Here is a 12,525-nt window from a genome sequence, read left to right as displayed (position 1 = left end):
ACATTTTGAGTTTTACTTCCATCTGTTGTTATTCCTTAATCTGTCATTACTGCTTAATTTTAATCTATTTGCTGGATGTAAATTTATAACCACATTTTCATCCTTTTCCTATTTACAAAGCTTTACATGTTTTAATGTGATTTCATCATTGCCTTTTACTAGACACATAATTATTACTCTTACCACAGCAAAGATATAATCTGTACACACTACGAGTTTCTCTTTTAAAAAGAGAGAGAAAGCAAGCTGTATAAAAACTAACAAATTAGTATCCCTTGCCATCAAACAAATCCAGTGTTTTTAGTAGCTCTTTTTATTAGGAAATTCCTCCATGAATATCTATATCCCCAATACTTCTTATTCTCCCTGAGGAATGATTAAAGATAAGCATCAATCTTTGACCAATGATAAACCAAAGTGTATAAAACAAATGACCTCAGCCTTCACACCTTCAAAAGACCCATCTTCAATTCACTATCAAGTTCCAATTTGATCGCTTTCACTTTCTAATTTAGTGCCATCTTTAAGTTCTTCATATCCCTCAGGCTATGACACTCAAAACATATGTCCTACAAAAAGCTTAATCAGTGACAGCCACGATATTAATTTGTGGCTATTTAGGCAGGAGCAACTCCATTCTAAATTATCAAAAATGGATGCATCTCTTCTTGACCCGAATTTTTGCTGGCCGAAGCAAGCACGACCTGGGTCTCAAGCAGGCCGCCTGGAGCCCAGGCATACTAGAAGGATGGTATGTCTGAGAATAAGACTAGGAAACCACCACCCAGTTCACTCAGTCAGCCTCATTGTTCCTATGACATACCTCTAGAGGGTAGGCATAGTGGGAAGGGCCATCATCTTGTAACAACAGCCAAAGGGAATTGCAGAAGGACTAGGATGTGGAGGCTAGGGAAGCTGGCCTACCACATCCTAACTAGCGTCCTCTTCCAGATAGCCAACTAAATGCAGTAAATTACATACTATCCTTTACTTATCTTAAAAGAACTAGCATTCTTTGCCTCCATCTGTTGTAGTGGTCTTTCCATCACTCACATCCTCATTCCACTGTGACAACTTTATAAACTATTGGTAATCTCATAAGCCAACACTGCTACAAAAAAAAAAAAAAAATGGCAGGGAACATGAAAAATTTGCCCATATTTCTTTCCACTCTGAAAAATTTATAGGCTCCTATTTTAACATAATAATTATAATTATCAAATTAAAATGTTTGCTGATTTTTATTTTTGCTAGCCACTCCTTCATCTGCATAGAGTTGACATATAAACACAAAAGATATTTCTTTTTTGTCAACGCAAGAAATGGACTAGCATGAATTCATCTCTCAGTTCTGCCATTTATAAGCGGTATCATCTTAACAAAAAACGTAATTTTTTAAGTATCCATTTCACCCAATCCACTCATTAAAATGGAGATTAAAGGGGCGCCTGGGTGGCGCAGTCGGTTAAGCGTCCGACTTCAGCCAGGTCACGATCTCGCGGTCCGTGAGTTCGAGCCCCGCGTCGGGCTCTGGGCTGATGGCTCGGAGCCTGGAGCCTGCTTCCGATTCTGTATCTCCCTCTCTCTCTGCGCCTCCCCCGTTCATGCTCTGTCTCTCTCTGTCCCAAAAATAAATAAACGTTGAAAAAAAAAAAATTTAAAAAAAAAAATGGAGATTAAAATATGTATTTTGGGGCTCCTGGGTGGCTCAGTCAGTGGGCACTGACTTTGGCTCAGGTCATGATCTCACATTCCGTGGGATTAAGCCCCATGTCAGGCTTTGAGCAGACAGCATGGAACCTGCTTGGAATTCTCTCTCACTCTCTCCCTGCCCTTCCCCCACTTGCACTTTCTCTCTCTCAAAATAAATAAACTTAAAAAACATAATTATTTCACAGAGTGGTTAAAGTGAGAAAATTGTTTAATTAAAAACAGAAAACTTGGGGCGCCTGGGTGGCGCAGTCGGTTAAGCGTCCGACTTCAGCCAGGTCACGATCTCGCGGTCCGTGAGTTCGAGCCCCGCGTCAGGCTCTGGGCTGATGGCTCAGAGCCTGGAGCCTGTTTCCGATTCTGTGTCTCCCTCTCTCTCTGCCCCTCCCCCGTTCATGCTCTGTCTCTCTCTGTCCCAAAAATAAATAAACGTTGAAAAAAAAAATTAAAAAAAAAAAAAAAAAAAACAGAAAACTTCAGGGATGCCTGGGTGGCTCTGTCAATTGAGCGTCTGACTCTTGATTTCAGTTCAGGTCGTGATCCCAGGGTCATGGTATCAAGCCCCAAGTCGGGCTCTACACTCAGCTTGAGATTTTTTCTCTCTCTCCCTCCCCCTGCCACTCCCCCACTCACAAGCACTCACATGCTCTCTCTCTAAAAAAAAGGAAACTTCACTATTTCACTCACTAATCTGAGTTTCATATACAGCCAACTCTCTTATACCTTAACTACAGCTTTACTGGCTCTCTAATAACACTGAGATTCTGAAATAATCGGTTTGGGTCAGGGCCCAGGCATCAGTATTTTTTCAAAGCTCTCCAGGTAACGGCTATGTAGGAAGTGTGAAAAACACTGTCTAGCTCCCTGATCCGTTCATTTCCTATACCCTCTCCTCTCTTTTCAGGTTATACCCCATTGTAACCACCAGAACAACTTTCTCAACAGCATCCTTCAATGCCCTGGAGCCCCATCGTTTCGAGACACTCATTCATTTCACCTCAAACCTGAGCTCAAGGCCATAATGTGCTGTGCTCCACTGCTGAGCACTGCTGAGCACTGCTAGAGCAAGGCTAGAGCAAAGAACTGTATTGGTGACAATACAATTCTCACTTTCCAACTTTGGCTGTGTCCTCAACAATCCTTTTTTCTCTCTTGGACAGCTCTTTCTTTTTTCCTCCCACCCAACCTCCCACCAAACTAAACTTTGATGAGCAGTACATACTATTAATTTTATCAAAATTCTACCCTTGAATACATACCTTTTTAATATTCTTTATGACAAAATGAGAAATGCACACAAAGCACTTGCCTCGCATACAGAAGAACGGTGATTATCTTGAGGAAAAGCACTTGTGTGACAGAACTGCAAGCCAAACAAGCTGCAACTTGTTACTAAGGAACAACTGACAGAAAAGCGATGGCAATTCAGACTTGGACATAGGACTGACATTTTCTCAAAAATGAACCGTGTGAATCTGTCATTTCAAGGAAACTATCGTATTTGCCGCCAATGATAAAATGTGAGCTTTGGAAAACTTGTACCCACCACGTGACCTTAACAGCTTCTCAGTACTTGCAGTTCATACTCTCATTTGTACAAAGCAGTTCACAAACATGAGAAAAGTTAAATGATGATAACACAATTTAAGTAGCAACTTAAAACCATACTGTTTGGAAATGCACAAGGCGACACTTGATAAACTGTCCAAAGAACCTGCAGAGCCCAGACTGCCTATATACAAATTATGAGGAAAACAAGAAATTTACTTAGGTGGTGGCTACCAAGGAAGGCTCTATATAGAAATAATATCTGAGCTGAGACTTGAATGAGTAGGATTTAGACTGGTAGGAAAAAAGTGAGATAGACCGATGACTGATAGACAGAATTTTAAAGAGAAATACTGTCTTCAAGTATATTTTTGCTATTTCACATGTGTTAATTCAAACTGCCAAATGATACTTTAAGATCCTAGAAGTCAGGAACCACATATTACAACTATTTACTATCAGACAGACTACTTCAGGGTCAAATTTAATACGTTCATCTTTGTGGTTAGAAAAAAAAGATCTACACAAGGAGGAAACAGAACAGTAATAATCTAAGTCCTAGGTTAAATCTCAGCTCTGGCACCTGGCTAGGTTGCCTTGGATAATTCAGTTAACCTCATTAACTCAAGTTCAAATACACCTATTTTGAGGATCACCCTAAAAACATCATAACTAAAAGTACTAAAGATAACTAATAATCAGAAAAGAAATGAGAATCTGTGTTGCTGGTTTTATGCTGATCTTGTCATTTTTTATTATTTTGCAAACAAACAATTCATGTCATTTTTATTTTTCACCTTAAAAGAAATTAATATACACCAGGAAGATGATACATATTATATATAATTTTATTACTCGAAGAATTCTCTTTAAAGTGGGAGACAGACTTTTAAATATTTTCAGCACAGTACACTATTACTTACATTATTGAAATTCAATCCACAATAATACTGTATATCAGAAATTAATTCCAATTTATTCTTCTTCAGATGTTCCAAAATACTACATTCTCTTTCCTCCCATCTATTTACTTCACACATTTCTCCAGTCAGCCTGACGCCATCTTTTCTTCTCTATACACACACACTCACTCTCTCTCTCTCTCTCTCTCTCTCTCTCTCTCTTCATTCTTCTATCTTTTCTTCTTGAGGTGATTCCAGCCACTAGAGGGCAATAAGTTCACAAACACAGATGTACTTATCAATAATGAATTGAGATTCACATATGAAAAAACCTAAGAACTGTATCATCACAAACCCTGAAGCACAGGCAATTAGACTTGAATATGTAAGGTACATACTTCAAACTCAAAAAAATCATCCTGGAAAAGGGAGTTCACAGAAGTGTATAATAATGTTCAAAAAAGGAATTCCAGTTTCTCGCTAAGACAACTAAAGAAATAAGATTAATATGCTTACAGGTACATAGCAATATTAGAAATCATGATTTTTAAATATTAATTTCAGATGAGAGAAGAAAAAAAGGAAAACCAAAAACACAGAAAGGTAGAATCCACAGGGTGGGTAGAAAAGTGAGAAATGATTTTTCCAAGGCCTCTACTGCTGCACTGAGAAAACAATGGATGGATTAAAGAATATAGTGGATTTACCAACCCTTTCTTCTACTGAAAAGCAAGGGAATATTTTACACGTATAGTTTGGGGGGAGGAAAATGGTGACTGTAGAGGGACATATAGCCTTCACTTCTTTTCTCACAATTAAGGATGTGGGGGGAGAAAAGTTAATATTGCTAACCTTTAACAGATAATTTTACTGTTTTTTGCACAGAACCTAAATTCAAATCAACTTATTTAATCTGTATTTATTTATTTACACTGACATTACAAAAATGCAAAATTTATATAACATCAACATTTTTAGCAAACCATCATTTTCTTACCCTCATTGGATGTATATCAGCATAAGGTGGTTTTCCTTCAGCCATTTCTATAGAAGTAATGCCAAGGGACCAGATGTCAGCCACACAGTTATAGCCTATTTCTTGAATAACCTCAGGAGCCATCCAAAACGGAGTTCCTATCACAGTGTTGCGTTTTGCCATTGTATCCTGCAAAAACATCACACAGATATAAATACTACTACAAAAACACAAAGGAAATCTGTCAACATATTCTTTAAACTGTATAGTGAAACTCTCAATTACTACAGATTATATCTGAAATTGACTATTTTTTTAGAATTTCAACTAGAGCTCTGACAGGACATTTTTAAGAATTTTGAATTCTGTAATAACAAAGAATCCACAAGAAACTTACCTCCACCTTCATTAAAGATAGTCATAAAACAGTACTGTAACAATAAAAGCTATAGAAATGGATCAATATAGCTTTCCTTTTTAAACATTCAAGCATTTCAATTACATTTTTTCGTATTCATTCAACATCTCTTAAGTTGTAAATAAAAGTAATAAATAATACTTAAATTATGGATCCTTCTCCCCAAGAACAATGTAGTTACATATTTCTTCCCATTACCCCCTCTAAAAAGTTATCAACATTTAGTCACAATCAAACCTGGACATATAAGCCAAAAGAGTGTCCAAAATTACTGCACTTACCGTTAACTGACCAGCCACTCCAAAATCAGCCAATTTTGCATGTCCTTCTGTATTGAGGAGAATATTTCCAGCTTTTATATCTCTGTGTATTTTTCTCATGAAGTGCAAATATTCTAGTCCTTTCAAAGTAGATTTAAGAATAGTTGCAATTTCATCTTCTGTTAACTGGAAACAAATATTTGTAAAACTAGAATGAAAAACCATGCTACATAAACTCTTACAAAAGAGCACTGGTAACTAATCCTTCTTTCTAATGACCACTAAACCTCTAGGAAAAGGCTAAAAGATAAAGAACTGGGGGAGATTCCTGGGTGGCTCAGTCAGTTGAGTATCCGACTCTTGGTTTCAGCTCAGGTCATGATCTCACGGTTCGTGCGTTCGAGCCCCACATTAGACTCTGCACTGACAGCATAGAGCTTCTTGGGATTCTGTCTCTCCCTTTCTCTTCCCCTCCCCTATTCACGCACTCTTTCTCTTTCTCTCTCTCTCTCTCTCAAAATAAATAAATTGAAAAAATTGAAAGAAAAACTGGGAACTTTTTCCTCACACATATTCTTTGTCACTCTTACTACATGTTTTATTGATGAAAACTTTTTTCAATATTAAATTTGCCCTTTCCTTAAAATTAGTGATGTCATTCCTAAAGCACATAGCCTCTCCCAAAAATCATTGTGACCCTAAGAAATCACTATTTCCCACATCTTCTGACACTGAGGTAGCAATATCACAGCTGCTTGTCCTGAAAGTAAATTCAGACATTCTTCTCTGTGATGTTGCTAATTCTTGATGAAAAAGAAAATCAACAGTTTTACACAAAGGAAAGGAAACAAAGGTGGCTTGCCAAGAGTCTCCTGCATGAAGTGATTATGCCCATACCACTCCTCCTCTTCTAACCGAGTCATGTCTAAACCCACCCAAATCCTAGATTTCTGGCCATAAGAATGAGAACTCAAAAATGAAAATACCAGAGAAAGACTAGGAAAATGGCAACACAAACTAAGGTTATCAGGGAGAGGATAAGAGGGGAGAAGGGAGAAAAGGTGGTCAAGGAAAGAAGTGGGAAAGGAAACATTCTCAGTAGCTATGGCAATAGAGCCAGATCTCTACCAGCCTTTATGCTAATCATTTTCCATGCATTATCTTATTTATCCTTACGACAACTCTCCAAGATATATACTATTTTTACCAGCGACTGACAAATGAGGAAATTATTGCATTGAGGTTCAGTAAATTCTTTCTCCTCATATACAAGATGGAACTAAGATTTGAGCCCTTGTCTGATCATAACCTATGCCTCTCTTGACAAGCCTTGCTCAAGTGCCACTTATGAAAGCCTCTATTTTAAATATACCCACATAATAATAAAAGTTCATGACAATAAAATCTACTTCTCCCTAAAAGTACAACCAGCAAATATAACCCGAACATAAGCTGATGGAAGATGGGAGGAGGGGAGTTCCAATTTATACAAAGATAGAGGACACTACTCTACTTGAGAAAGAAGAAAAGAAGGAAAATTCAAATACCCAACAATGGGATAAAAGGAAGACACAGTACAAATTAAAATTATAAAAATATTATACTACAAAGCTGTAGTAATCAGAACAGTATGGTACTGGCACAAAAAGACATATATATCAATGGAATAGAATAGAAATCCCAGCAATAAAGCTACATGTTTGTGGTCAATTAATCTACATCAAAGGACTCATGAATATACAATGGGAAAAAGACAGTCTTTTCAACAAATGTTACTAGGAAAACTGGACAGATAAATGCAAAAGAATGAAACTGGGCCACTTTCTTACACTATAAACAAAAATAAACTCAAAATGGATTAAAGACCTAAATGTGAGCCCTGAAACCATAAGATTCCTAGAAGAAAACAGTACATAATTTCTTTCACATCACCATAGAAACCTCTTCCTGGATATGTCTCCTCTGGCAAAGGAAGCAAAAGCAAAATTCAACTATTGGGGCTACATCAAAAGAAAAAGCTTTTGCAGAGAAAAGGAACCATCAACAAAACAAAAAGGCAACCTACTGAATGAAAGAAGATATTTGCAAAAGATATATCCAATAAGGGGTTAATATCCAAGATATATACAGAACTTATATAACCCAACACATGCGCACATGCGCACACACACACACACAACAAAACAAATAATCCAATTAAATATAGGCAGAGGAGCTGAACAGACAGTATTCCAAAGAAGAAATATAGATTGCCAGCAGACACATGAAAAGATACTCAACATCACTAATCATCAGGGAAATGCAAATTAAAACCACAACGAGACATCACTTTATACCCGTCAGAGTGGCTAAAATAAAAAACACAAGAAATAATACTGGTGATGATGTAGAGTAAAAGGAACCCTCATACACTGTTAGTGGGAATGCAAATAGGTACAGCCACTGTAGAAAACAGTGTGGAGTTCCTTTAAAAAAATTAAAAATAGAATTACTATATGATCCAGTAATACCACTAATGGGTACTTACCCAAGGAAAATGAAAACACTAATTCAAAAAAATATATGCAACCCTATGTTTATTGTAGCATTAAGTATCCATTCATATCTCTTTCTCTCTCTTTCACACACACACACACACACACACACACACACATACACACACACACACACGAATATTACTCAGCCATAAAAAAGAATGAAATATTGCCAACTGCAACAATAACGTACATGGACCTAAAGTATATAATGCTAAATGAAAATAAGTCAGAGAAAGACAAACACCATATGATTTTATTCATGTGTGGAATTTAAGAAACAGAAACAAAACAAATGAACAAGCAAAGAAAAAAGAAACCAAAAAAGCCAGACTCTTAAATACAGAGAACAAACTGGTGGTTGTCAGAGGGGAGGTGGCAGTGGGGAATCAGGAAATGTGTAGAATTGTTGAATCATTATATTGTACAACTGAAACTAATATAATACTGTATGTTAGTTATATGTTAGTTATACTTGAATAATTATTCATATATATTTATACACACACACACACATAAAGACTATGTAGAATGTGAAAATAACTATTGGAAGAAGTTTGTTTCAACTGCCACCAATGGCACAGTGGCTCATGTCTCATTAAGAAACAACCTGGGGACAACTGGATATTCACAAGCAAAAAAATGAAGTTGGACCCCTACCTCACACCATATATAAGAGTTTACTCAAAATAGATCAACAACTTAACTATGAGTTAAAACCATAAAACATAGGGGTAAATCTGCATGGCTATTGGTTTGGCAATGGATCATTAGGTGTGATATCAAAAGTACAAGCAGCAAGAGGAAAAATGATAAATTAGACTTCACCAGAATCAAAAATTTTGTGAATTAAAGGATATTATTAAGAAAGTGAAATGACAACCTACAAAATGGGAGAAAATATTTGCAAATCATGCATCTGATAAGGGTCTAGTATCCAGAATATAAATAAATCTTTCAACTCAACAAATGACTCAATTTAAACATGACAAAGGACTTAGACATTTCCCCCACAAAAGATATACAAATGGCCATATATGAAAAGACAGATGTTCAACATCATCATCATTAGTCATTAGGAAATGCAAATCAAAGCCACAATGAGGTACCATTTCACACCCACTAGTGTGGCTATAATAAAAAAATAGAAAACAGTGTTGGCAGGGATATGAAGAAACTGGAGCTCTTGGACACTGGTGGTGAGAATGTAAAATGGTGCAGCTTCCATGTAAAACAATGTACAGTTCCTCAAAAAGTTAAAAATAATTAAACAAAGAATTACCATGTGACCCAGCAATTCCATTCCTAGGTATATATTCAAAATAATTGAGAACTAGTATTCAAACAATGTATGTACAGGAATGTTCATAACAGTACTATTCACAATGGCTGAAAGGTTAATACAAATGTCTATCAACAGATGAATGGATAAACAAATTATGGTATATACATGCAATAGAATATTACTCAGCCATAAAAAAAAGAATAAAGTCCTGATACATGCTACATTGTGGATGGACTTCAAAAACATTATGCTAAGTAAAAGAAGTCAGAACAAAAGGGCACATATATGACTCCATGTATATGAAATATTCACAACAGGTGAATCCTCAGAGAAAGAAAGCAGATTGGTGGTTGCCAGGGGCTGAGGCAGGATAAGAAAAACAAGGAACAGTGGCTTACTGAGTTTGAGGTGATGAAAAGATTTTGAAACTAGACAGAGGTGGTGATTATACAACATTGCGAATACACTCATACCACTCATTAAAATGGCTAATTTTATGCTATGTCAATTTCACCTCCATTAAACAAAACCCTGACGTGAAAATTCCTAAACAAATTGGGAGACAGTTTACATATAACATTAATATATAACATCATAAATGTATTGTACATGTCTATTTGCAGTACTTGAACAATGTGCTGGCTTTGGATAAATTAGTTTTATCAAAACAAACAAACAAACAAACAAACAAACAAACAACTTGGACCTCCTTCCCCTAACCTCTGAGGTCCCAACTTGCCCTAATCCTTTCCAAATTAAAACACTCTAAGACTACTCTAAACCAACTCTCAATCCTACACTCTTCAGTGGTAATGTAAGAATGTGACTTACTTGATAAATCCACTCTAGTACAAGATACCTGATCCAGAATGCCATTTATTCATTCAATAAATACTTACCAAACACCAATAGCATGCCAGGAATTACACTAGTTGCTGGGGATACAACAGTGAATAAACCAAGCAGCGTCCTTTCTCTCATGGAACTTATATTCTACGAGGAAGGGATAATTTGATGATAATATGATAGAAAATAGGATAGTGCAAGAAAATATCAGTGATGATTACTATCAGGACAAGAAAATACAAAGCTATTGACAGAGAATGACTGAGAAAGGCTCTTTAGCGTAGACATCAAAGAAAGCCTGAGAGACATTTCTGAAGTCTTAAATGACATAAGAGAGCTAAACATGTGATTGGCTATCTGGGAATATGACATCCCACACAAAGGAAACAAGAAACACCATGATTCAGGAAAAAAGCCTCCTACATTTGAGTTCAAGAAAAAAGGCTGAAGTTTAGTGAGTTAGAAGAACAGTAGTTCTAGATGAGATCTGGGAGACATGTAAAAGCACAAGGCTTCATAGGCCATGGATATGGAGTCTGGGTTATTTGAAAATTCTAGTACTGCCAGGAACTTATTCTCTATCTTAGACCAGACAGTCTGACTTGATGGTCAAGCACTATGCTCTAGAAAGCAAGCACTATGCTCTAAAGTTGCACTACCCAATACAGTAGCTCCCAACGTGTGAAACATAGCTACCCTAACTAAGGTGTTCTATAAATGTACAATATACACCAAAGGTCAAAGTTTAGTACTAAAAGGACAAGGTAAAGAATCTTATTCATAATTTTTAAATTGATTAGGAGCACCTGGGTGGCTCAGTCAGTTAAGCATCTGACTCTTGATTTCAGCTCAGGTCATGATCTCATGGTTTGTGCGATCAAGCCCCATGTCGGGCTCTGCACTGTCAGTGCAGATTGGGATTCTTTCTCTCTCCTCCTCTTTCTTCCCCTCTCTGGCTTGCACATGCACGCACGCACACACACACACACACACACACACACACACACACTCTCTCTCTTTCAAAATAAATAAGCTTTAAAAGAAAAAATTTTTAGTTGATTACACTTATAAATGATATTTATATATTAATATCATAAACTTATTAAAGTTTAGCATAAGTCATTAATATTATTAAGATACTGTTATTAGTTATATTATTTAATATTATAATATTGGTGCTATATATTAATATATTTGATATATTACTAAAGTTAACCTCACCTATTAATTTTTTTTAATGTGATTACTAGGAAATGTTAAATTACATTTGTGGCTCATTTTATGTTTCTATTGGACAACACCACACTGAGAAAGGGTCCACAAGGGCAGGGATCTTTGTTCTTTTCACTGATGATGTATCCACAATGCATAGAACCATGCCTAGCATATAGTTAGCACTCCATAAATAATAAATGAATGGATACAGACTCGTAGTCACAAAAAGAAAGGAGATACGCCACATCTGACATTTCCAATCTTTCTAAGTTAGCAGTTAACAGCCAAAGTGGGAGAGTGGGAGGTAGGAGTGTTCTTTAGGGCCACCACAGTGACCAAGGTGTACAAGGTGGTGGTGCTGTCCTATGTGCCTGGGTTTTCTCCCCTCTCACCACTCCTGGTATAAAAATTAAAGAGCTTGGGGGTACTACAAAACACAGTCCATAAAACTGTGTCATGTTTAATCATTTCAATGTTGACATTTTCAGCTACCTAGACTTTAATTTTTATCCTCTTAACATTCCATTATTTCCAACTATTCCATTATTTCACTAACCCTTCATTAACTCTGATTTGTTATCTCTGCTTCTGAACCCTATATTTCAGAGCTATATGAGAAAAAAGTTGAGGAGTAAGATCTGCTACATACTTCGAGGTCTCAAGAGCTGCCTGATTTCAGTGCTGTAAAGCATTTGCTACTAGACAAATCCACAGCAAGACTAAAGATTTGCCAAAGATATTATACTGATTCAAGAACTAACTTTACTAAATGATTTCAAAGGTTCATTCCAAACTCCATGATTCTATAACATATTTACAAAATATCTTCAT

The 12,525-nt window shown here is 36.4% G+C and overlaps 1 protein-coding gene across 1 annotated transcript in view; it reads right to left on the bottom strand.

Annotated features, from left to right (window-relative positions):
- The window catches only part of STK3 (serine/threonine kinase 3), a 288,672-nt gene that overhangs the window by 197,006 nt on the left and 79,141 nt on the right, over positions 1–12,525 (bottom strand). The window contains exons 5-6 of the mRNA XM_030304020.2: positions 5,836–6,000; positions 5,158–5,325 (exon numbers count right to left, since the gene is read on the bottom strand). Of these exons, the coding sequence (XP_030159880.1) occupies positions 5,158–5,325; positions 5,836–6,000 (333 nt within the window). The remainder of the gene's footprint in view (positions 1–5,157; positions 5,326–5,835; positions 6,001–12,525) is intronic.

Source organism: Lynx canadensis, chromosome F2 (assembly GCF_007474595.2).
Source record: "Lynx canadensis isolate LIC74 chromosome F2, mLynCan4.pri.v2, whole genome shotgun sequence".
NCBI classification, from domain to species: Eukaryota; Metazoa; Chordata; class Mammalia; order Carnivora; family Felidae; genus Lynx; species Lynx canadensis.
This window is presented reverse-complemented; position numbering and strand designations above follow the sequence as displayed.